Genomic DNA, 24,600 nt, shown 5'->3' on the forward strand with positions numbered 1-24,600 from the left:
ATGGTCATAAGAATGGAATTTTCTCAGTCCAATCTATGCACCATTGTTTGATGAATAATCCCAACAACGAACGGAATAAAAAGCTCTGGAAACTTAAGCTCCCCTTGAAAATAAAAGTTTTTTTGTGGAATTTATGTCGGGGAGCGATCCTTACTAAAGATAACCTAGCCAAAAGACGCTGGAAAGGCAGCTTGACTTGTAGCTTTTGCAACCAAAATGAGAGTATTCATCATCTCTTTTTTGACTGCTATATGGCCAGCAACATATGGAGATTAATTTACTATGCCTTAAAGATAGACATACCCGTTAGCATTAATCACATTATTGGGTCTTGGGGAAGCAATATGAGTCCAGGATACAAAAAATTATTACTCTCTGGAATCTCAGTTTTATTTTGGTCTATTTGGCTTAGTCGAAATGAAGTTGCTTTTAATCATAAACCAATACCATCAATTCTGCAGGTCATTTTCAGAGGTACTTACTGGTTCAGATTCTGGAGACTTCTACAGAAGGAGGAATCACATCAACAAATCCTCGATGTCTGTCAAGCATTGGAAGTGGTGGCGATGGAAGTCTTTGCAAATCATGGATGGCGCTCAAATGCAAGAATTGAGGATGGCTAGAGTTACCTACATTCTCGTGATTTTGCTTCTTTAAGTTAGTTTCATTTTCTATGCAACGTTTCTCGGATGTAATAATTGTCTTGTGTTGGCTGTACGCATTACCATGCTAAAGCCGGAACTCATGTTTCCATTATAAAAAAAACAAACAAAACAAAAGGCACGGGCGGGGGGAGGAAACGTCACGCTCACGCCATGTGTGGAGCAGCACAGATCCTTCGTGCGTTTGGCTGCCAGGTGGGACACCAGCACCCCCCCGGGCGGCGGGGCTGACACGGCGGTCGTGCTTGCTGGCGATGGGCCAAAAAAAACCAGCGAGCAGAGCAGGTCAGTAGCGCAGCGCAGCGCAGCGCAGTGCCGGAAACGAGCGGCCGGCCGGCCGGCGACGGCTGGCGTTGGCCAGCTCTGGCTGGCGCCAGCGGGGACAACACCACAGACACGACGCCGGCAGCGTGTTTGCTAGCACCTTGCACAGTCGCTACCCTGATCGTTTGTGATCACTGTGCCTGTAGCTTCTTTGCCTACGACCGTGGAGTGAAGCACGGAGCGGCGGACAGGGGCAACCGCCGTGCGCCCCAAAAGCCCGGGCCCAACAAATCAAACCGCGAAAGGCGGGGCGGGGGAGGGGACACCTCACAGCGGGCGTTTTCGCGTTTATGCGGGCAGCCCCCTGAAGCGCACGAAAAATAACAACGTTCCCACGCCCTTGGCCCCTGCGGCGGCCCTGCCCCACTGTCCACTGGCCTTGTGGGCGGGGTACTTCGGCTCTCTTCGGATACTTCTCCGGCTCTTCTCTCTCTCTCTCTCTCCCCCCCGTGCGTTTCCCTTCCCCTTCTCTCCTCTCCTGCCTGTTCGGCTCCCCACACTGCAGCTTCCCTTCCCTCTCACCTCGGTGACCGCATTGGGTGCTCGCGGGGCGGAAGAGGAGGCGCGGGTCGAGGTCGGCTAGCCTAACCCGTCCGGCCGTACCGAGGCTGGTGGGATCCGCTCGCCGGCCGGCACCGGGGAGGTGAGCCACCCCCACGTGCTCGCCGCGCGGTTAAACTCACTGGTGGTGGGTTCTCTTCTCCGAATCCCGGCGTTTCTATTTGTTTCGTTTCGGGTGGGCTCGGAGCCGCGTTCCCCCCCCCCCCCCCCCCCCTGAGCCACTGTTGCTCGGCGAGGTTGCGGCGTGGGTTCTGGCGGAGTTTCTCCGGTTCCACAGTCGCGGCGAAATGCCCCAGGTTTGTTATGCAGCCGGCCGGGGTGGGAGATCGGGTTTAGAATCGCCGCAAAGCATATCATATTTTCTCCGGGCCTGATTTGAGCTCCCCCCCAGTCCCCCCCCCCCCCCCCCCCCCCCCCCTCCCAGTCCCATCGAGTTCGCTTGGCTGGAGTTGGGGCTCCAGTCACCAGTGTGCAGTTCCGTTTTGAATTCCGACCAAAACTGCCGCCCACTGCTCAGCTGTCTTAGCTTCATGTACTGAACTAGGTTTTGTGCGGCCTTTTATCTTTTTTGTACGGGGGCTTAACGGGCCCTGGTACCATCGTGCTTGCACGGCCGGCCCCCCATCATTCGTTCCAGTTCCAACCCCGTGATAAGCGTTGACACTTTTGCTGGCGGTTAGTACATGCTAGAGACAAGCGCCTCATTGCTGGAAGCCGTGCCGTGCGGTTGTTGCATGATTCATGATTGATGAGTGCCTGTCCAATACTACTTCACCTCTAGGCCACTAACTCAGGTGTTCTAACTATTTTTTTTCTTACCTTTCCTCGCAATCAGGTCACCAACGCCCATGCTTCTATGACCGAGAGACTCCGGGCTTGACCAGGACGGATTTGAGCGAATATCTTGAGGTTCATATTGTTGCTGGAGGGGAATGGAAACTCCATCAGAGGCCTTGAAGCCGGCGGAGGCTAAACCGGCGAAGCCACGGCCAGTGGCGCCCACGGGCAGGTTCGCCTTGGGGACTGCTTCGTCCATTAAAAAGCGAGCTGATGGTTCGGCTCCGGCGGAGGTGGGTGTGCCCCGGTCTTCCTTGATGAAGTCTACCTCGTCGCTGAACGCCAGTTCGGCGACGAGAAGAAGCAGCACGGGGACTGCTGGGAAGCAACAGGACAATGGGAGCTCAGCTGCTGCTAAGAAGTCTAGTCCTACGCTGTCGGATGGCGCGAGGAAGACTAAACTGGTGTCAGCTCCCGCTGCTGGCTCAAAACCAGCAGTGGAGAAGAAAACATCCTTGGTCGAGAGGACAGGTGCCGATTTGGCCAGGAAGCCTGCTGTTAAGGCATCCCCAACTTCAACACTGAAGAAGGTCCAGTCAAAGACAGAGAGCTCCAATGGCAGCAGTGGCAGCACCAGGAGAGTGTCCTCCAATGCTTCTGTGCCATCGCCACGTTCCGTCACAAGCAATGCAGCAAGGAAACTGGGTACTCAAGCATCATCTGCTGCGTCTAATCGGCGGAAGAGCTCAACCGCAGATAGCCGTGATTCGAGATTCATGATGCTGCCACAGGTGGATTTGAAGGCTAGCGATGAAGTGGTTAGTGCGATTCGTTTTCATTTCTTTTAACATTCCAGGTAACAACATGATTTGGTGGGTTTTATCTGCTCAACACCTTTTTTTCTGTACTGCAGAGGCTGGATTCAAGAGGTCATCGAGTTCGTAGTCTCAAGCAGCTGAGGTTATCACATGCTCTTGAGGTAATCTTTATCCACCCTCCTTTCCTCTCTTATGTTTCCTAGTTCTTTCTGCTTTGTGGTCTTTGGTTATAACTGAACAACACATGGCTGCTGATTTTACCTTGCAAAGTCGCAAAGCCTAGGAAGTCCTATGCATGAAGCCATGAAGTAGAGAACCAGAACCTGCATAAGTTGCCAATGTGCAATAACCTGGAATGTCTACTGACTAGCATTTTATTTCTAGTTTGTGTATCTGAGGGACAACCTTTTATCAAGTTTGGAGGGCATTGAGATTCTCAAGGGGGTAAAGGTATGCCTTGTGTTGTCTTATCTTATTTATTTATTGTGGGCCTATCTTTCTGTTTTTTCCCACACCATGTCTGGTCAAATTGCTTGTTTATTCTAGTATTCTACACTACTATAGCTTATGTTTGTGGTAATGTTTGCAGGTTCTTGATTTGAGTTTTAATGATTTTAAGCTCCCTGGGTTTGAGCCTCTTGGGAACTGTGTTGTCCTCCAGGTTTGCGCTATCCCCATCATATTAATCGAGATTATAGAAGGCTCACATGCACTTATTTTTGTGCACCATACCATGTAGCAACTGTATCTTGCTGGAAATCAAATAACTTCACTTGCTAGCCTTCCTGAACTTCCTAACTTGGAGGTATTCTGCTATCACTGACTTGATCTTAGCAGTTAATTTACTTATTTTGACATAGATTAACATCTTCCACTTGCCATTCTTGTTGCACCAGTTCCTTTCTATTGCTCAAAACAGGCTAAAGTCAGTTTGTATGGCTCGACAGCCTCGACTTCAAGTGAGTACACTGTTCTATTTTTTTTATCTTTCTCTCCACCTTTAACATATTCAAATCTTCAATGCTGGCCTTACATCTTTTGAGTCTTTTTGTATAGGTGTTAGCAGCTAGCAGAAACAAAATATCAACTTTGAAGGGATTTCCACATTTTCCTTCTCTAGAGGTTTGTTTTCTCCTTTGAGTCTTTGTAGTCTTGAACTCTTTGAAAGAAACATGGTACCGAGATATTAAATTGCTTGCCTCAATCTCTAGGATCAATGGGGTTGTATATTTGTACAGGCAGGAGCTGCCTATTACAAGAGAAACCGTATTCGGTTACAGCATCCCAACTGAGTCTAAGTGTCCGTCTCTAATTAAACTGGACGCATGCCGTCCTGTTTAGTTTTATCTTTACCTCTAACCAGATTCGGTTTCTAATCTAGCCTAAGAGGATCTTGGACAACTAAGGTTGTTGTTGCCTATGGATAGCATATTCTAACATCACCCCTCAAACATAACTTGCACATGTTAAGAATGAAAACCAACTTTTCAATAGTCAGTGCCTTAGTAAAGCCATCTATAACTTGGTCTTTTATAGATATAATTCTGACCTCCAAAATTTCTTAGCTACTATGTCTCACTAAATGGAAATAAATCTCATCATGTTTCATATGGCCATGGAACTTTGGATTTGCTGTAAGATAGGTGGCTCCAATGTCATCACATCAGATCCTTGCAACAGGAGGATAAGGAACCTTTAGTTCTGTGAAAGTGACTATACTCACATCAACTTTACCATGGCATTAGCTATGGCTTTATATTCAACTTCAATGCTTCATCTGGAGACTGTGGGCTCTTTCGAGCACTCCAAGATACTAGATTTCTGCCAAGATATACTGCAAAGCCTCCTATTTAGAGTCTATCATCTAAGTTACCTGCCCAATCTTCATTAGAGAAGGCACTCACAATCCCTGTACCTCCAGCCTACGGGAATTAATTAATTCCTGTCGGTTGACAGCCTGGCCGCAGTGAATTACCTAACTCCCGTCGGCTTGTCCAAAAGCCGACCAGAGTTAATTTGGTCGATGAGGATTTCCCTGATTCCTGTTGTGATTGGGTTGCCCACTAATTATAATGAAAACTAATTCTGTTACTTTTGAACTAGTACGATGTTATGGACGACTTGTATGCATTAAAGGGACAATTCCAACTGTTTATGAATACATGCTACCAGTCTGTTATGGGGTTCAAATAATTAAAATGTCAAGTTCTTGTAGAAGAATCATGCGATTTTATCAATAATACTGATATAACTTGATAGCCTGGAAAAGTATCTCACCCTGGATATTGAACTGACCACAGCATTTGCGTGTTGAGGAGAATCCACTACTTGAGATGCCACACTTGGAAGCTGCTTCTATCCTACTTATAGGTCCTACTTTGAAGAAGTTCAATGACCGAGGTATGCCTGAACATCTTTCCACTACTATTCACTTTGCTTGATTGGCTGAATTTGTAATCCGAAATATTCATGTGAATGCCTTAAAAATTTTGGGCTTATTATGGATAGAATTAGAATCAGGCCTTGTTTGTTTTAGCTTATAGATTATATAATCTGTATGTAGTTGTTTGGTGGTCTAGATTATACAAATGCAGATTATTCACAAGACAACAATGCCCTTGTTTGTTTATTCGAATATTTTGTGCAGTTCATACATCTTATTTGTCAAAAAGTATCTATGAAGTTAGACTTTTATATCCAATATTTTGAAACGATAAAGTACTCAATGATCTTAATTACAGTGGTATAGACGCACACGTGATGTATTTAACAGGCAACCAGTCAACTGTCAGGGCCTAAGGGGGCCCACGAAGGGGCTGCGGCAGCAGCAGCCAGGGGCCCTCCAAGGGGGATTAGATAAGGATAGTTAGAAATAAGATTAAAAGATTAGTTGAGATTATTTAGGAGATTAGTTGAGATTATCTAGGAAGGTTATCAGTTAGTAGTTGTTGAGAGTTTTTAGGAGAGTTTTTAGGAGACAAAGATCTCTAGCTAGATAGGGACGGCCAGCTGACCTATTTATGTAATCAATGGATGAGAAATAAAGTAGGCAAGAATTAGAGGGGAGAAACCCTCCTCTTGCTCGGCCGTGGGCAGAGGCCCTTGGCCGACGTTCCTGCCCATCGATACCCCTATCCAATCCCTCACCGATCTAGCGACCATAACACCTGGTATTCGGAGCCAATTTTTTCCCATCGCCCTTTCACCGTGTCTGTTCCTGCGCTGTTCGCCCGCAACACGCAGCTGCCACCACATCTCCACCGTGTGTCCGCCACATCTACGTCGTCGCTCACCACCACACCTCAACCAGCGCGCGTACAACCGACCCGCCAGCGCCAACGCGCAATCCCTCGCGCGCAGCCCGGCGATCCACTCTGAGCATATTATAATCCAAAACAAACAGGGCCTCAATTGGCATATAACCTAGTCAGATTAGTGCTAATGGGGATAACAGGATGTTCATTGAGATATTTCATTATTTTATATTTTCCAGATATTATACCTTTTATGTATTTTAAATACACCTTAATGTTTGCATAAGAAAGGTCACACATCATTATCATGATTTCTGTTTAAAAAAACTGTGAAATTAGGGAGCTCAATTTTAATGGTTATCTGCAATATATATACATGATTACGAGCATCAGTGATGTCTACTCCAAAGCTCTAACTATCTGGAAAATTGCTGTGATACCACATATTTGAGCATGAACATCAGTAATGTCCTAATGTCTACCCTTAAAGCTCCAAATATCTGCAAAGTTTCTATTATACTACATGTTCTGATACACTACCAGCCTGTTTGGTTTGCGGCATGGGTGGGCACTGGAGTCATCCGAACCTATGTCCGAGAACCTATAGAGCTGTTTGGTTTGAGTCACCTAATGAGATTATGCCACATTGACTCATCCCGCACAGTAACAGTCGCAAGCCAATATACGAGCCAACTCATTCTGCAAGAAAACGCCGGACGAACCTATAAGCCAATATACGAGCCAACTCATTCTGCAAGAAAACGCCGGACGAACCTATCCGTCTCGCCACGGAACCAGGCCATGCTGCATGAGGCGAAGCACGAAACCAAATACATTATAAATTGTTTGGTGCGACTGGTACATTATGTTTTGATCACTTTGATACCTTTCATATTTCTGAACTTTGTATCCAATGCAGATCTGAACCCCAACGAGGCTGAGGTAGCTAAGCAATATCCTGCTCATACAGCTATTTGCATTCGGGATGGTTGGGAATTTTGCTCCCCTGAACTTGCTGCTGGTATGGTTTTATTGGAGATGAAGACTATTTGCTGACCTTTTCTTTTTATCATCATCAAGAATGATTTTTCTACTTATTTCTTCAAAACTATTGTTTGGTTAGAGCCGTATTCATTCTGAGTATTAGATTGCCATATAGGGTGTGTGTATATGGATATGTGCCAGTTATAGCAGGCCGATCCTTGTATATGGTTAGAAAAATACATGGATATTTTGTTTGGTTCTGTTTTCGTAAGTCACGATATCTCTCCTCTCTCTCTCTCTATATATATATGTACATAGGTCTCTCCAATCATCATTCAATCCATTATTCTGCGATATCTCTATTGCTTTCGTGCTATCATTCGCCTAGGTTTAGCCTTCCTCTTCTCGCCTCCGCCGCCGCTTCCTATGTGCGCGTCATCTGCCACATCAGTTGCTATGGCTGGCGACCATACTGCGTCATCTCATGGTGCCGCTGCTTCTAGCACAGCCACTTGCACGATCACTGTCGATTTGGCCGTCACCGCTGCCGCTCTCCAATAGACTGATGTTGCTTGCCTTGCCAAGGAGGAACACAAACGAATGGCCTAGGCCGCCCGTGACGCTGCCCTTGCCCGCGCTGCTGAGGCTGAGTGTGAAGCCGCCCTCGCCCAGGTTGGGCGTGATGCAGTGGATGCATGCATACGCGCCGCCCTCGACCGTGCCACTCTTGCGCGTGTTGCGACTAAGATGCCTCTGGATGATGCCAACCTTGATGGGGACGACCTCAAGGACGATGCCTTCGTCACCGATGCGTCACACATCCGCGATTCCCTTCTTTGTCATGAGGTCACCACTCCACACCAAATCTGTTGTCGTGCAGAACATTAGTGTGCTCGTGCTTCTTGTCCTCGATGTCACCTCGACATTTTACGCCAACCCCAGCGACACTCGCCCACAGCCCCTGCGCCTCCTAGTACAGTCGCTTCGCCCTTTCTCTTCTTTAGCTTTGGTAGTAGTCACAAAGTTCCCATCGATAGGGTCGAGGAACTCAGGAACATAGTACGCTACCTATGAGAGATTTTTACATGGTGGTAATGAAATTGACCCCGCGTACCCTGGTCGGGGACGACGTTCTCGGGTCGAGGGTCGCTACCACTGTACCCGTTTCTTGTGACTATGAGTCTATGACTTTGGTTTGTGGAGGCTAGGACAAATACTTCATTGTTTGTGTTTCCTCGTGGTCATGGTATTGCTTACCTCATGCTCTATGTGGATGACATCGTGTTGACTGCTTTCTCCACGCCAATCTGTAGTCACATCTATGGAGCAATTCAATGTGAGTTTTCTAAGAAGGATGTAGGCAGACTTCATCATTTTCTGGGTATGCATGTTCAGCACACTGCTTATGGTCTGTATATGTTGGATATTCTGTGCCGTGCTAGAATGGCTGGCTGTAAGCCGTGCTCTAATACCATTGACCTCAATTGAAGTTGTTTGTTGATGGATATCCTATCTCCAATCCTACAGATTTTCACAGCCTCTTTGGTGCTCTAACAGGTGTGTCTTCATATGCATGACCCAAGAGAGCCTCATCTTGAGGGACTCTATTCCATGTTATGTCTGTGACACTTTGGACTTGGGTCCTCACATACATTCTTCTAGTCAGTCTAACCTTGTGGCCTACTCACACGCTGATTGGGGCTGGCTGTCCTGACATCCTTAAGTCCACTTCAAACTATTTTGTGTTGCTTGGTGATAACTTGATTTCCTAGTCATCCAAACTTGAGAACATTGTATATGGTTATAGAGATACAGTGGGATCTCATTTGGTTCTGTTTCCATAAGCCATGATCTCTCTCTCTCTCTCTGTCTGTGTGTGTGTGTGTGTGTGTACATAGGTCTCTCCAATCAATTAATCCATTATTTTGTGCTATCTCTATTATTTCTTCTCAATGCATAAATGATACATATAAGAACTACATGTCCACACAGAGGTTATCAGGCATGTATGCTGTTTTTTCTTTAAAATTTACTGGTGGTTTTTTTTTCCTTCGTTTTTTTTTTCTCATTTGTTGCATTCCAAAGCTTGAAGCCATTGCATGGAGTGAAGTTGTAAATCTATTTCTACCTTATTTCTATTTGTCTTTGAGAGCTCTAAGCATGAGATTATGTTGTCTGGACAGATTCAACATTTTCTTTCCTACTTGAGCAATGGAATAATAAGCTGCCTCAAGGTTACATGGTGAATAAAGCTTATGTTGACCATCCGTTTGAAGAGGATCCATGCCATTGCCATTTTAGATTCACAAATCTTGGTGGTGAGGGTGAGCTAGTCCTCAAATACCAATGGTTTCTGGGTGGCAAAACACCAACAGATTTTGTTGCTATCCCTGGTGCATCGAGCGAGGTATATTACTCATTTAAGGCAAAAAAACACGCCTTAGACTTTTGTACACTCATGACTCATCCATGTATCCTCTAATTTGTCTCTAAGGAACTTATACTGAGTTACATGCACTAACTGATTCAACCAAAAAACTTGAGCTGTTAGGGAAAGGCGGGCACTTCACTTATACTCAACACTCCTAGTGCATGCAACTGAATACTTCAACATTTTATATTTGCTGTATAGTTTTATTTATCATTCTGCTTTCTCTATTTTGGTCAGTATTGATTGAATGAGGTTGAAATGACAAAATAATCTTTGTACTGCAAGTATTTGCTAAGATAATTGAGGACAATTGATCTCAGTTTTTTCTCGAACGCGCAGGAGAACTGCGCCCCATTATATATTAAGCAGAGGAATAGAAAAAACAAACAAAAACAAAAAACAAAAACAAAAAGGAAAAGGTTTTACAGTCCTCCTTACGGAGGCCAGAAACAGGCATATAAATAAAGATCCATAAGGGGATCAAAAAATCATACTACTCAAATCTTCCTAAGGCTCTACCAAGGGTGCAGCCAGATGTGTGAGGCCTTTTGCACCAGCCACTTCCCATCTTCTTCTTTCCTCATCAGCAGCTCTGAGGCTTGAAGACATACTTGGGTTGCAGCCATCAAAAATGCATTTATTTCGATGATTCCATAAAGTCCAAGCTCCTAGAATGATGAGAGAGTTAAGGCCCTTTTTTGCTAAGATAATTGAGGACAATTGATCTCAGTAAAAAGGCCATTTTGTTGCTTGTTCCTTGTTCACCAAAAGCGCATAGCTGTACTGATTAATAATTGCTATTGTATGTTTATATGTCAATCGGACATGGGATTCAAAACACAAATCCCATGACATGAAATCGAGGCCCCTATAATGGTTTACAAAATTACCAGCATCCAATATACATTTTTTCTTGTGTAATTGACATTTTTTGATCTTATCAGTTATCATATATATAAACACTTGTACTTTTTATGCTGCTCAAATTTGAGTGTCATCATTGTCACACCATTTTGCTGTTATGCAACCTTTTTGGAAACTCTAAACCTTTCCTGTTTTAAACATAAGGTGTACTGGCCAAAACGTGAGGATGTTGGAAGATGTTTGAAAGTTGAATGCACTCCAATAGTAAATGGTGCAGAATTTTCGCCCGTTTTTGCTGTATCTTTACCTGTTTCTCCAGGTACTTTAAAGGCTCATCTTATTAAATAATGTTTGTTAAGGCAGATTGTCATGTTTCTAAGGTCAAGTTTGCATTTGGAATTGTAGGTAGTCGTATCATATACATGCTTTAAATTTATGAACCCCTTTCAGTTAAAGTGCTCAGAAAGTTCATCTGCAGTTGCGCAACATTTTTTGTTCTTGTTAGGGAGGTGTTTTAACATTATTTTGGGTGATAACTGGTTTACTGTCCTGCTGCTAGCGAGATTACCTAGTATAATCGATGCACCGTTTCACTTGAAATCAAAACAGTGAAGTGGGGCTATATGTTCCTTTCCTCAATTAGTTTTTTTTACAAGGTACTGGATGTCCAAAGGTCATCAATCTGGCAGTCAGTGGTGAAGTAGTGGAAGGAAACATACTCAGTGGAGTTCCTGAAATTGCCTGGTGTGGTGGAACACCTGGGAAAGGCGTTGCAAGGTTTGCTTACCCTATTTACTTCTGCATCTATCTTCGCGAATGAACATTCTAAATGCATTCAATTCTAAAAAGTTTATATATATATATATATATATATATATATATATATATATATATATATATATATATATATATATATATATATATAATGTTACTGATTTGGCTAACCCTCTTTTGAGTCTAGTTGGTTAAGGCGGAGGTGGAACGGCAATGCTGTAGTAATTGATGGAGCTGAGGGGATGGAATATCAGTTGACAGTCAATGATATCAATTCAAGTTTGGTATTTATGTACACCCCTGTTACAGACGAGGGTGTCAAGGGAGAGCCGCAATGTACAATGACAGATTTTGTGAAGGCTGGTATAGAACTCTGTCCCTGCATTAATCCTATGTTTCAACAGTATTCTTGTAATCTTTTACTTTTGTAGAATATATGCTACATGTATGGTTTGGTTGAAAGCCTCTCCTGTCTCTTCTATCATGTTTGTAAAGGGCAGAAATGCATTTTAACTTAGGGCTGAAACTGAAGTAATGGTTTGCTTAAATTCTTTAACGTGACATCTGCTTGAATTCCTGTTTACAGAAGAATTTAGTTATCCTTTTTCTTAGAAAGGTCTCTAGAGTGTATGTTTTCAAGAACATACATAGAATTGTATGTATAGCTTTGGTGGTGTATATACATCTTTGGCAGAAGTAGGTGATGATGGTTCATCTGGTTATAGATGTTAAATCTTCATTTCTTCATAGAACTGTTTCCTTGTTTCAATATTATAAGTATTTTTGTTTATTTGAGTAGTCATGTCAGCCTCAATTTGCAAGTTAAAACAATGCTGTTCATAAGCCTGTAGTGAGCTGACAACCATTTATCTCCACTCTGATGCTTATAACTGTTTGCCACATTGTTTCAGCAACACCATCAGTCAGCAATGTGCATGTTCTGGGAGATATTGTTGAAGATAACATTATCGTAGGGAAAGGAAAATACTTCGGTGGCAGAGAGGGACTAAGTAAAATCCGGTGGTTTAGAGAGAAGGAAAATGGGTATGCACCATTACTTGCCATCCCTTAAGATTGAATACAGGAAAAGCTGTTCTATCTTCTTAATATAATTGATGCACAGTTCTCCTATGCGTTTTAGAAAAAAAAACAGGAAAAACTTGTGGTGTGGTGCCTATAATTTTCATCAACAGAAAATTCTTAAAATCATTGACATTATGATATATAAGGATAATCTGTTGCGTGCCATCAATCACACATTTCCATGAACACAATTCCTGAAAGTCTATAATGGTTGAATAGAAGGGCATGCCTGGTGCAGTTGTGAGAGTTGTCTCACTGAGTCACCAGGTCGCGGGTTCGAAGCAACCTCTCAGCATTTGTTGGGGAAGGCCTGCCTCGGTTTATCCCTTCCCCAGACCCCACTCATGTAGGAATCTCTGGCACTAGATCTGCCCTCTAATGGTTGAGTAATTGCAAATTAACAACTAAGAGCAACTGAGCCAACCTTTTCTCTGTTATATTGTTGAACAAAATATTGCAGCTCGTAAACTGAAAATCCTGGGGCGAGGTGTAACAAAAATATGCCATGTGCTAGAACATGATCGTAAACTGGATGAACACAAGTGCAAAATCCAAAGTAATCCATATACCTTCATGAATGAAGACACATTCTGTTTTAATGGTTAATTATTTGTTTATATGCAGTGAATTTCTTCTTGTGCTATCAGACAGCATGGAGTATACACTAACCAAGGAGGACGTGGGGAGACACCTCAAATTTGTATATATCCCTGTTAACCTTGAAGGTCTGAATGTCTGATAAACAGTCAGACATTAACAATGACATAAATTTGTATATATCCCTGTTAACCTTGAAGGTCTGAATGTCTGATAAACAGTCAGACATTAACAATGACATCTCTACTGCTTGTTTACAAAAAAAAATATTATTTTGCGCTAACAAACACTGATGACTTCAACAGGTCAGGAGGGTGAATCTGCTTGTGCGATAACAGATGTAGTTAAGAAAGGTACTTATGTCTGACATTTGTGCCAATTATGTCATAAAAGTCTATTTTTATTTCGCTTTGGATATGACTGATCAGGTGTGATTACTTTGTTTTACCTTCTTGTTTGGCCAGCCCCTCCAAAAGTATTCAATCTAAAGATTGTTGGGGAATCTATGGAAGGAAGCAAGATATCTGCCAGTGCTACTGTTACAGGTGGAACTGAAGGGTCCAGCAGGGTTCAATGGTACAAGGCATCTTCCTCTGAATTTAAGAATGAACATGAGCTTGAAGCCCTTACTCCGTCACGAGTTTCTAAGGTTATGCCAATTTACTCTCTATTACTATCATTGATGCACTGCTCAAAGCTTAAGCCATTTTTATTTGTTGTATATTTGGTTAACGTGATAAAACTAAATTGCAACCTTTTAATTTCTCACTAGACATTCCGCATTCCTCTTGGTGCTGTTGGATATTATATCGTTGCAAAGTTTACACCTGTGGCACCTGATGGTGAAGTCGGTGAACCAGCCTATGCTACATCAGATGGCCTTGTGGAAAGTAAGTGCTTCTCTCAAGTGTCCATTCTGGCAGTTGTGTTTGTAATCTTCGTATGTCATGGCCATTCTTAGTTTCAGCCCACTAGTCCACTCTCTGCCCACACTCAACTATCCTGATTATTTCCATGAATCTCACCTATTATTGGTGCCAGTAATTTTGCCTTGGTTATTATCGAAAACCATTGGACCTGAAATAAAGAGTTTTATGGTTCATGTTTTGCAATCTGATTTGAGTGAAATTCTTTGAAGATGTTATGGGCAGTCAGGTGGACCAACTAGGCCTGTTGGGCTGAACCAAATAATAAGCAATTCCCTTTCTGCAGAAGTGATGCATAGTCCTTTTGTTTTTAGCTGTTAACCATCATTTAGCGAAGCACAAACTTGTGATTTTGCAAGTCCTTTTGTCGTTTATATCTTTAAACAGCATTCTTACCTTTCTTGTTGCAGCACTACCACCCAGCCTGAACTTCTTAACAGTCACTGGTGAATTCTCTGAGGGTCAGATATTAACAGCATCATATGGGTATATCGGAGGACATGAAGGAAATAGTTTATACAGCTGGCACCTTCATGAGGTATGTATTGTATTTTCTTGGTTGTCAATTCCTGCTGATACTTAAAAATAATCACTGATTGTGTATGATGCTTCTAAAGATACATAACAGTTGCAGATATACTGGTTGCCATTGCTCTGATCAGGCATTTCTTGTTTCTTAGCCACTTCACTGGTATATATTGTTTGACAGGCTGAAGATGACGAAGGCACTCCACTTTCAGAGGCAACCGGTTTGCTACAATACTGTGTTACAAAGGAAGCTGTTGGAAAGTTTGTTTCTTTCAAATGCACCCCTGTCAGAGATGATGATATTGTTGGTGAGGCAAGATCATTCATAGGAAAGGACAGAGTTACTCCAGGTGCTTCTGTTTTCGTTTTCTTGAAAAAATTACGACACTGAAGATATTATTCTGTCACAAAAGAGACACTCCTCTTTGTGTGCTTGTATGGATGACAAAAAAACATGTTTGGAAATTAAGTGATGCATGAGCCTGGATTATGTATGGAAATATGGATATCACACATACTTTTGCATTATGGATATCACACATAATATGTGACGAACTACAAAGATGTGAAACAGAAAAGAAGTACAACAATTGTAGCACACTCCTGAGGGCCTGTTTGGGAACTCTTCCTCAAAACCACAGTTTTATAATGCCACAATTTATTGTATGCCATTGACATAGCCATGGTATATTTTACATCAGTCCAATCTGATACCTATTTGGAGACACAATATTTCAGTTGTAGTGTAGAAGAGAAGACTGCAGGTGCGTGCAAACAAAAAACTTTGCTCTAGACTAAAGTTTTTTTACCCCAAAAATACCATGGTATTGATAAAACCATGATTTAAAATACAGAGTTTTACATGTGCTCCCAAACACCTTTGTCTAAAATACCATGCTATGCTCAAAGACCATGGCATTGTCTTGGGACTAAGGAAATACTATGTTCCCAAACAGGCCCTGAGTTCTTTGTTGTTTCCTTCTCTTTTTCGTGTGCGTTCAAGGAATTTTCAAGGCTAGTTAAAAAACCTCATTTGCCAGGAACCCATAAATAGTGGTAGGGCGCCTACCTGTGTGGGCAAGTGTGGTTCTACCTGGGGGCTGGGGGTAGTGACAGCTTGCCAAACCACGTGGCTGTGTCTGCTTGCCTAGGTTATGGTGCGTCACTATAAAGTTTGCACTGTCAGGGTCTGTTGAAGATTGAGGTTTCTTCTTGTAAACAACACCATGGGGGTTCCTTGGGGTTTGTTGAAGATTGAGGTTTCTTGTAAACAACACCGTGGGGCGGTCTTTCTCCTGCTGGCTGAGTTTTACATATGAATTCATAGTGTTTCCTTGGTTGCAGTTATGATGTGTTCTAGACACCTATGATTGTAATATTTTCATACATAACACTTAATTTTCGAATCTGTTGCACTGCTGTCAGGGATGCCGACATTACTTTCTCTTGAAGTAACTGGTGATGCAATTGAAGGAACAACTATGTTTGCCAGTAAAAGGTATTGGGGAGGAGAAGAAGGGGACACAATGTTCCGCTGGATACTGGTAGGCTGTTGTTATTAAGTACTACTTTTCCTTTGTGCGTGCCTGTGTGGTGACGACTAGGAAGCACTAATAACCAGACTATACCTTGATCACTTAGGCAATTATGTCCTTCATTTAAGTTCTTGTGGTTGACTGTTCATAGGCAATTACATTATCCATATAAATTCTTGCTGGGTTTCAACTCTTAGGTTACTTTGGACTGAAAGATTTGTTGCTGTAGACAAATTCTGATGGAACCGAGAAAGAAATTGAAGGAGCAACAAGTTCATCATACACCTTGAAATGCAATGACATTGGCTTCTACATATCTGTCTTGTGCAAGCCTGTTAGAAATGATGGAGTTGATGGTTCTTTAGTGTCGACTGAAGCGATTGGTCCTATTATACCAGGTAGATAGTCTGACAACTGTTATTTCTATGGAAAACAACCATATTCGTGTGTGGGCATTTATTTCAACTTGATGATTACACTGGGTAAACAAACCAACGTCTTTCTGTAATTTACTTATTACAGGGCCACCAACATGTCAATCTCTTGAACTAGCTGGCTCTATGGTTGAAGGTGGCCGTTTGACCTTTCATGCTGTGTATACAGGAGGGTGCGATACTCACTACTGCTGTTCCATGTTATCTATCTTATGTAACACCTTTTTATTGTTATGTACTTGTTAATTTATTATTTATTTCTTTTTTGTTCTCATTCTAGTTTGCGGGGAAGTTGCATCCAAGAATGGTTCAGATTACATGATGATGGGCACAAGGACAAGTTGACTGCTGATGGTTAGTATATATAGTGTCTTTGTAGGGCTGATGCTTATCCTATCACACACCGCTCCAATTTTGTTGTCCTTTTCTCTTTGTAGAACTAACTGTTTATTGATTTCCTGCAATAGAATGTCTAGACCTTGATCTAGCTGATATCGATTGCCGGATTGAACTTATGTATACACCTGTACGAGAAGACGGAGTGCACGGGTTACCAAGGAGTGTTACTTCTGATACAATCTTACCTGGTCCGTGCTTCTTCACAAAACTTCTATTGATTCCATTAGCTGGAGAAGCCTTGTCATGGTTGTAACTTGTACTATTCAATAAACAACTATAAGATGAGCGGATTCCAATTGTAACTTGTACTGTTCAATAAACAACTATAAGATAATGGGATAACAATTGTAACTTGTACTCTGTTCAATAAATAACTATAAGATGATAGCATAATTAATCATATTATGTGATACATTGATACAATTCTGTGTTGCTTACATACATGATAAGAATATAAAAGAAACATAGCTTTGAGCATAGTATGCGCATAATGTAACATGAAACAGTATTATACCAATCTATGCATTGAACTATATGTTGACCCATTCTTTCATGCAGGGGAGCCCAAGGGTGTCAATCTTATTCTACCTGAGTGTTTTGAGGACAATGAAATTTCTCCCATCAAAACCTATTTCGGTGGCAAGGAAGGCACTGGCAAATATACATGGTTTCGAAATAAAGAGAAACTTGATAACTTGGAATTTGATCTGGTTGCTGAATCATCAGAAGTTGTTGGAGAAACCTTGTGTGTTCTTTTACTTTATCTAATTTGTTAGTGTTGGATGAAATATATAAGTAACTAACCCTTTGAAATATGGAACCTGTAACAGAAAATATAAGCCTTCATTGAATGATGTTAGTTCCTATCTGATTCTTTATTGGGTTCCTACACGGCGTGATGGAAAGGTTGGTGATCCTTTGATGGCTATCTCTGATGATCCGGTCATGGCAGGTTGCTCCTTGATATGTTTCCAGTTTCTACCTGACATTTCTGTATGTTTTATTCACTGCCTCCAGATCCTTACCCTTGCATAACACTTGCAGCTTTTCCATCTGTTTCGGATGTTCACTTAGAGCAGAAAAGTTCAGATGTATATTGTGGACTAGGCATCTATTATGGTGGATATGAGGGATTAAGCTTGTATAGATGGTACAGGGAATCTAGTGATGGAACTAGGCTTCACATAGATGGTGCTGATTCAGTCACATACGAAGTGACAGATGCTGATTACAGCTGCCGTCTACTGTTTGGGTAAAATATGTCACTAGTCTATGTTGCTATATAGTATTATTACTAACTTCTTTATATGGTCAGTTGCACTTGCACCGCTTTATTCCATAGTAGTTAGATAAAACTGTGTTGGTTCTTTCAGTAGTCATTCTAAAAAAAACTCGACCTGCTGGGGTTAAAAGAGCCCTCGGTCATTGTATTAAGGTCTTCTCACACAGATCGAGAAAACCCCCGAACCCATACCCCACCCATACACAGCGTGACAGCGGCACCATAGCCCGTGTGAGAACGGCCGCGACCGGGACTGTGTCTTAGATCTATGCTTTGGCGTGGGATAGATGAGGGTTTTTTTAACCACAGTCTGAAATCATCTATCCAATTCAGCTAGAGCCCATTTTTCATTCAGTAGTCATTCTTCTTAGTTCTAGAATGAATATATTTGTATACTACAGATATACTTGAAATTCGTCATCATATGATGAATTGTTTTGTTGAAAAATAGCCGAACACTCTTACTGGATGCTTGATAAGTGATTTTGTCATTGACAGTTATACTCCTGTTCGTTCAGATGGGATAAGTGGAGAAGAAAAACTCTCTGAACCATCTGATGTAATTTTGCCAGGCAAGTCTCTGAACTGATTGGATGCTGCTTTATGTTTCCCAACAATCCATGAGATTAATATACCTAACCATAAACTAAGCGAGCACATCCTGCCACCCCACCGTGCTGGCTCTATACTCCAACCCAACTTTCTGTGGCCATTGAATCTCCCACATCTTTGCAATTTTGTGTAACCACATGTCTTTTCTTTCAGAACTACTCAAAATCGAGACACTCAATTTCAAGGGGAATCAGGTTGAAAGAGAAACACTGACTGCTGCTGAACAAATTCCGTACAGTGAGATTCAACAACATATATGGAAAAATTATAAGAAAGAGATGAAATATCAATGGTATGAAAAGTGACTATATTCTTTTTCTTACTTTGTTTAATGTGTATGTACTTACTGTGGATCTCTGCTTCAAGGTTTATTTCCAATGAATCAGGAGGCGATCAGTCTTTTGAACCATTGGCAACCCAGTGTTCTCGCTCATACAAAGTGCGCTTTGAGGATATTGGTCGTTGCCTGAAATGCGAATGCTTTGTCACTGATGTATTTGGACGATCTAGTGAATTGGTATCCGCTGTGACTGCTCCTATTTTGCCAGGTCTTTTGTCTTCCACCTATGCCTCTTTCAAAATACAAAAATAGCTTCGCATTTTATAGTTCAAAAAACTATTTGTATTTTGATTTTTTTTAATAATGAGCTACATGCTACAGTTTTCTAGACCAATAGGTTATGTATTTTATATAAGAATGGGGAATGGTTGACTCCACACAATATCTGTTCTATTGGCTGGTATCACTACATCCTTGACTACCTGTTGGGGTTTGAGATGTGTTGGGGGAACTGGGATTTTTTTATTGTAAAACTGGAAGAGGATTACAAAAGGGGGAGGTGATCACCCGGCTACTCCTAGGAGCTAGGTAATTCCTCTGCCTAGACCTTGATGCCTACCCTGCCTTTATAGATGCCAGGCAGTCTAACAAACTAGCAATAAACTAGTAGATTGATCTGCTACAACAAATAGAGTCCATAAAACTAGGTAACTAACTGAAGAGACAGTCTCCATAAAACTAGCTAACTAACTGAAGAGATAAGCTCTATCCCTTAAAGCGAGTTATCTGCTATAGGCGCCTGGGCCTGGGCCTCTCTGCCTTACTTCGGCTCCAGTAGGTGCGCCCAAATAGAGTGTCCACAACAGATGCATTGGCTTTTTGTTAGTCCAACATCTTTGTGCTGCACTGCTGCTGTCATCTTCATCGAAATTCTTGTTTCTCTGGGTCTTGCACTTTGATTTTGTTAGTTCAGCATTTTTATGCTTCTGTCATCTTTAGTACGAACTTGTGTGTACTAAAGAAAACACTCTTGTCTTAACGTTGAATGCTGACTTGAAAGTCAAATTGCAGTGATGTTTGTGTCACTATACATTTTGTCACAATTCTGAAGTTTGCAATACCCGTAAATAACTGGATATTTGGTTTTAACAGGAAGGCCTAAAATTGAAAAGCTGGAGATTGAAGGAAGAGGTTTCCACACTGACCTATATGCCGTTCAGGGTACCTATAGCGGAGGCAAAGAAGGCAAGAGTAAAATACAATGGCTCAGATCGATGGTTGGAAGCCCTGATCTTATCTCCATACCTGGTATGCTTGTTTCTAAAACTGTAATACGTGATATGTATACAATTTTCACTGTATTGAAGTGTTGAACTTTATTCACAAAAACGTATATGAACATTTACCCAATTTTTTTGTGCCCTCCTAATCTTCTATGCATTGAATGTCATGTCATCATTTAACCGAACCAACATTTTGTGCAGGCGAAACTGGAAGAACGTATGAAGCTAATGTTGATGATGTAGGGTATAGGCTTGTTGCAATTTATACACCTGTAAGAGAGGATGGAGTTGAGGGACAACCTGTTTCTGTTTCAACAGAACAGATTGCAGTTGGTACAGTCAAATCACCTCTCATACCATTTCCTATTCATGTTCATCTATTGTTCACGTTATCTGGTTTGATCACTAAGTAGCAGCTTCTGATTTCATTGTACGCAGAGCCTGAACTTTACAGGGAAGTGAAACAGAAGCTCGATGATGGTTCAGTCAAATTTGAGGTGACGTGGATTTAATATTTTAATTTACAATGATTTTTTAGAACCATCATAGTGATCTAATGTTCAATTAATTGAAATGTTTGAAGAATCTTGTCTTTATCTACTTGCTCTGCTGTTGCAAACAATGAGCTTCTTAGTTTGCTATGAATATACCACATACTTTTGAATTAAAAGCAACGAATTTTGAAGCCTAATACTACCCACTCTGTGCTGCTTCCACAGCAATGCTCCTTTTAATGAGTTATCTTCAGTTCAACGTGATTTATTCCTTGTTTTTGCACTTGAACAGGTTCTGTGTGACAAGGACCGAACACCCAAAAAGGTACCCCCATGTCACAGGCTTGCAGCATTCGTGCTCACCCTGGACTCTAGTAATTCCTCCTCATTATATATGGAGAAGTAATAATTATTTGTCACAAATACAACAGGCACAAGTAATGGGCCATTTGGAGCGGAGGGTTTTGGAAGTCAACCGAAAGAGGATAAAAGTAGTAAAGCCTGGATCTAAGACATCATTCCCGAGTACTGAAGTACGAGGAACCTACGCTCCACCGTTCCATGTGAGTGTTATTCCTTGAAATTCAGCAGATAGAATTTGCTGCCACTACTACGAAGCTATTGCATACCTGTTCTCGGATATCGGGTGTAGTGTAGATATATGGCGATAACAAGGAACTTGAACCTCGCAGGTCGAGCTGTATCGCAATGACCAGCACCGCTTCAAGATTGTTGTCGACGGTGATACTGAAGTTGACTTAATGGTGCAAACACGGCACATGCGAGACCGCATCATCCTCACGATCAGAGGCCTCGCCCAGAAGTTCAACAGCACCTCCCTCAACACACTTCTCAGGATCGAGTCATGATAGACCTGACAGTGTAAAAACCAACTATTACGGGAAGCTGTACCCCTTGTTCCGATTGGTTAGAGTGCGTGGTTTTAGTAGGATTCGTGACATGCCAGCCTTTTGTGTGTATGGGTGTGGGACGGGCCGAGCGTGTTGGATTACAATTTTTTCCCTGACACATCTCTCAAATCAGAGCAGCATCAGCTGGTTGCTCTGACTGGTGCCGTCGTGCGTCATGAAATGTACATAGGGTGGTTAGAGCGAGAAAGAGAGTGGTGTTTCTTGGTGCTGTATTTATTATGCACTGGTTGGGTTGGGTTTTTTCGACTGCCATTCTCATACTAAGTATTGGTTCTTTCTTTTTTCGGTCGTTGGGTTTGCATATACTTGTACCGACAACACAGCTTGGGGTGATTGGGCGAGTGCTGTTCAGAATGCCTGGTCCACACTTGTGTACGACTGGAATCCTACGGTGGCGTATTCACATGCTGTTTTATGGTGCAAATGTAAATTCATCTGTTCATAAACGAGAATCAAAATCGTCGGCCACGTGTATTCGTCGTATTCGTACCGATGTATACTACCTTATAAACCAGTACTAATCTCACGGTGGCATCAATTATCTTCCTCTGTTTCACAAGGCACACGTTTTTGTTCACCAATTAACCCTGTCAAACGGCCAGCCACCAAGTCATTAACATAGTTGATGTTGTAACATCCGGATATCCAAGGACATGCTTGATGAACATGCATATGTAGCCACCAAGTCAAAAGCAAGTGAAACCCTCATGTTTTTCGGCCAGCATAATACGCCATCAAACGATAATGTTACTATTTGGTCACCCTTCAAAGAGGAAGGTCCAGACCCTTGCCCACCTCCACCCCAATCATCTGAAGAATCCCCTTGTTCAGCACCTGGAAATTAAGAAGCCGGTCCATCGAACGTTGAGAACGAAACTCAGATAGAATAGAAGCAACGCCTCAAACGTCGTGCCCATCCATTACCAGCTCCACAATGAAGGTGCCGATGAGGCCGATCATGCAGGCCCTGGAGTTCCAAATCTCCGCGGTCTGGGTGAACCCCAAGAAGGGCTCGCTCAGCTTCGGCTGCACCCTGGGCGCTTCAACCTGAACGCACAGCAGAAAAATGAACACCAGCTAACAGAAGCATTCCCCCCGGCCTGTGTCACTCACCCCTGGAGGAAGTTTCGCAGCACGCGCTCTCAGAGCAGCGGCTCCTGGTCTTGGCGCCGATGGCAGGCATGGAGCGAGTCTCTTGCTGGGTTTATTGTGGCGGAGGGGTCCATGGACCGACAGGGATGACGAGGAAAGGCTACACCTTGCTGCCATTGCTGGGACTGTTCATCCAAATCCGAGTGTTAGAAGTTACTGTTAGTAGCCATCAAACAGCCAAATAGGTTGAAGACAGAGTTTGGGAACTCGGTTTCACACAGCGGGCAGGAAAGAGAGAATGCACCTGGCGGGCGCTCTTCGCCGCCGGTGAGGGCCTCGGCAGTCGGCACCTGGCGGTAGCCTATCCAACCGCGTCGCAGACAGAGAGGTATAGAGAGAGGGAAAGAGCGCTCGACGACTTCGTTTCACCTACCTCACACAAGTCCTCTTGGTTCACAGACGGCCAGAGCCACTAACTCAGCCAGCGAGCTGTAGCTCTCAGTCTCAGCGCCGGCCACACATTGAGCAAGCAACATGAGTGGAGAGGAGACCAGTATCACATCTTATCCGATCCGATCTACGTGGCAGCTTCCCTGCTCTAACGAGACGACGCCACGTCAGCAGCGAAGATCCTGAACCTATCCACGAGTGGCCGCTGCAGGCCACAAGCTGCCCCGGTGGCTCCCATCCCACGCCTCGCCGTGTCCAGGCTTTAAGCCACACGCACTTGAGCTCCACCGCCACTACCACCAGTACCACACCACTCCGCGCTAGCTGAGGACGGTACAGCGGCACAGAGGTGCGACGTACGACGACGACGACGCAGGCGCCACACATGGCATCCCAGCTCTCCGCCGCCGTGCCCCGGTTCCACGGCCTCCGGGGCTACGCCGCGCCCAGGTCCGCGGTGGCAGCGCTGCCGTCCGTGAGGGTGGGCAGGAAGAGGTCGTCGTCGCAGGGCATCCGCTGCGACTACATCGGCTCCGCCACCAACCTGGTAGGTATATGTATACATGTGAAGTCTGATGAGTACGTACGTGAGGAAAAGACCGACGAGATCACTGACGACGGCATATGCACGCACGCAGATCATGGTGACGACGACGACGCTGATGCTGTTCGCGGGGCGGTTCGGGCTGGCGCCGTCCGCGAACCGCAAGGCGACGGCGGGGCTGAAGCTGGAGGCGCGCGACTCCGGCCTGCAGACGGGTGACCCCGCCGGGTTCACCCTCGCCGACACGCTGGCCTGCGGCGCCGTCGGCCACATCCTCGGCGTCGGCATCGTGCTCGGGCTCAAGAACACCGGCGCCCTCGACCAGATCATCGGCTAGATCCCTACGTCGCCGTTGTTAAGATCAGACTCAGCAGCCTCGATCGCGCCGCCGGCCGGCAGGTGCAGGTGGTGACTTTGTAACGTGTGTGCGTGCGTACGTGTACATTGCATCCATCTTGGTTCCAATGGACATATAGCTCCTGTTGCTCCTCTAGTCCTCTTGCGTTGACCCCGATCGATGAGTATGACTTCTACCTTCCATGATAGCAATTAGCAAGCGGTTAAAACTTATAAAAAAGAGATAAATCCAGATCATATCTGAAAGAAAGAATAATAAATATCACTAACTAGTGACTTGTTCGGTTGCATCGGGATCGAAAGAGATTAAATCACTCTCTATT

General features: G+C 43.4%; 3 protein-coding genes across 6 annotated transcripts; 2 read left to right on the forward strand and 1 right to left on the reverse strand.

Moving 5' to 3' along the window:
- Positions 1-1,301: 1,301 nt before the first annotated feature.
- Positions 1,302-22,180, forward strand: LOC103631942 (187-kDa microtubule-associated protein AIR9). 4 transcript variants are annotated; one of them, XM_008653791.3, is made up of 38 exons: positions 1,302-1,674; positions 2,383-3,142; positions 3,238-3,303; positions 3,527-3,592; positions 3,732-3,803; positions 3,882-3,947; positions 4,039-4,101; positions 4,199-4,264; positions 5,443-5,542; positions 7,316-7,417; positions 9,564-9,787; positions 10,880-10,994; positions 11,332-11,452; positions 11,637-11,812; positions 12,361-12,493; positions 13,157-13,257; positions 13,435-13,482; positions 13,594-13,778; positions 13,902-14,019; positions 14,466-14,593; positions 14,765-14,933; positions 16,009-16,127; positions 16,348-16,516; positions 16,641-16,725; positions 16,833-16,906; positions 17,020-17,139; positions 17,510-17,696; positions 17,782-17,903; positions 17,996-18,203; positions 18,732-18,805; positions 18,999-19,137; positions 19,212-19,393; positions 20,278-20,433; positions 20,610-20,741; positions 20,847-20,905; positions 21,195-21,227; positions 21,334-21,465; positions 21,595-22,180. In XM_008653791.3, the coding sequence occupies exons 2-38, from the start codon at positions 2,480-2,482 to the stop codon at positions 21,769-21,771; spliced, it is 4,950 nt and encodes a 1,649-aa protein (XP_008652013.1). In that variant the 5' UTR covers positions 1,302-1,674; positions 2,383-2,479; the 3' UTR covers positions 21,772-22,180. The 4 variants fall into 4 exon arrangements, with proteins under 4 accessions (XP_008652013.1, XP_020397040.1, XP_020397039.1 ...); XM_020541451.2 differs by having other exon boundaries at positions 1,336-1,843; XM_020541450.2 differs by having other exon boundaries at positions 1,336-1,629.
- Positions 22,181-22,414: 234 nt separating this feature from the next.
- LOC100276366 (High-light-induced protein chloroplastic) lies at positions 22,415-23,415 on the reverse strand. Its single transcript, NM_001150172.2, has 4 exons — positions 23,231-23,415; positions 22,948-23,111; positions 22,759-22,881; positions 22,415-22,668 (listed from the first exon to the last, which is right to left on the reverse strand). Exons 2-4 carry the CDS (start codon positions 23,101-23,103, stop codon positions 22,600-22,602), a joined length of 348 nt encoding a protein of 115 aa, NP_001143644.1. The 5' UTR covers positions 23,104-23,111; positions 23,231-23,415; the 3' UTR covers positions 22,415-22,599.
- A 194-nt stretch (positions 23,416-23,609) lies between these two features.
- Positions 23,610-24,491, forward strand: LOC100286020 (photosystem I reaction center 6). The gene is made up of 2 exons (NM_001158908.2): positions 23,610-23,923; positions 24,015-24,491. The coding sequence occupies exons 1-2, from the start codon at positions 23,762-23,764 to the stop codon at positions 24,255-24,257; spliced, it is 405 nt and encodes a 134-aa protein (NP_001152380.1). The 5' UTR covers positions 23,610-23,761; the 3' UTR covers positions 24,258-24,491.
- Positions 24,492-24,600: the final 109 nt, after the last annotated feature.

This window comes from Zea mays, chromosome 7, assembly GCF_902167145.1.
Source record: "Zea mays cultivar B73 chromosome 7, Zm-B73-REFERENCE-NAM-5.0, whole genome shotgun sequence".
Taxonomy (NCBI): domain Eukaryota; kingdom Viridiplantae; phylum Streptophyta; class Magnoliopsida; order Poales; family Poaceae; genus Zea; species Zea mays.

Coding starts and splice junctions, on each gene's coding strand:
- LOC103631942 (XM_008653791.3), top strand. CDS start 2,480: ATGGAAACTCCATCAGAGGCCTTGAAGCCGGCGGAGGCTAAACCGGCG. Junction 11,453..11,636: donor CCTGGGAAAGGCGTTGCAAG/GTTTGCTTACCC, acceptor TTTTGAGTCTAG/TTGGTTAAGGCGGAGGTGGA. Junction 16,726..16,832: donor CATGCTGTGTATACAGGAGG/GTGCGATACTCA, acceptor TTCTCATTCTAG/TTTGCGGGGAAGTTGCATCC.
- LOC100276366 (NM_001150172.2), bottom strand. CDS start 23,103: ATGGCAGCAAGGTGTAGCCTTTCCTCGTCATCCCTGTCGGTCCATGGA. Junction 22,882..22,947: donor CTGCGAAACTTCCTCCAGGG/GTGAGTGACACA, acceptor CTGTGCGTTCAG/GTTGAAGCGCCCAGGGTGCA. Junction 22,669..22,758: donor GCACCTTCATTGTGGAGCTG/GTAATGGATGGG, acceptor CTTAATTTCCAG/GTGCTGAACAAGGGGATTCT.
- LOC100286020 (NM_001158908.2), top strand. CDS start 23,762: ATGGCATCCCAGCTCTCCGCCGCCGTGCCCCGGTTCCACGGCCTCCGG. Junction 23,924..24,014: donor TCGGCTCCGCCACCAACCTG/GTAGGTATATGT, acceptor GCACGCACGCAG/ATCATGGTGACGACGACGAC.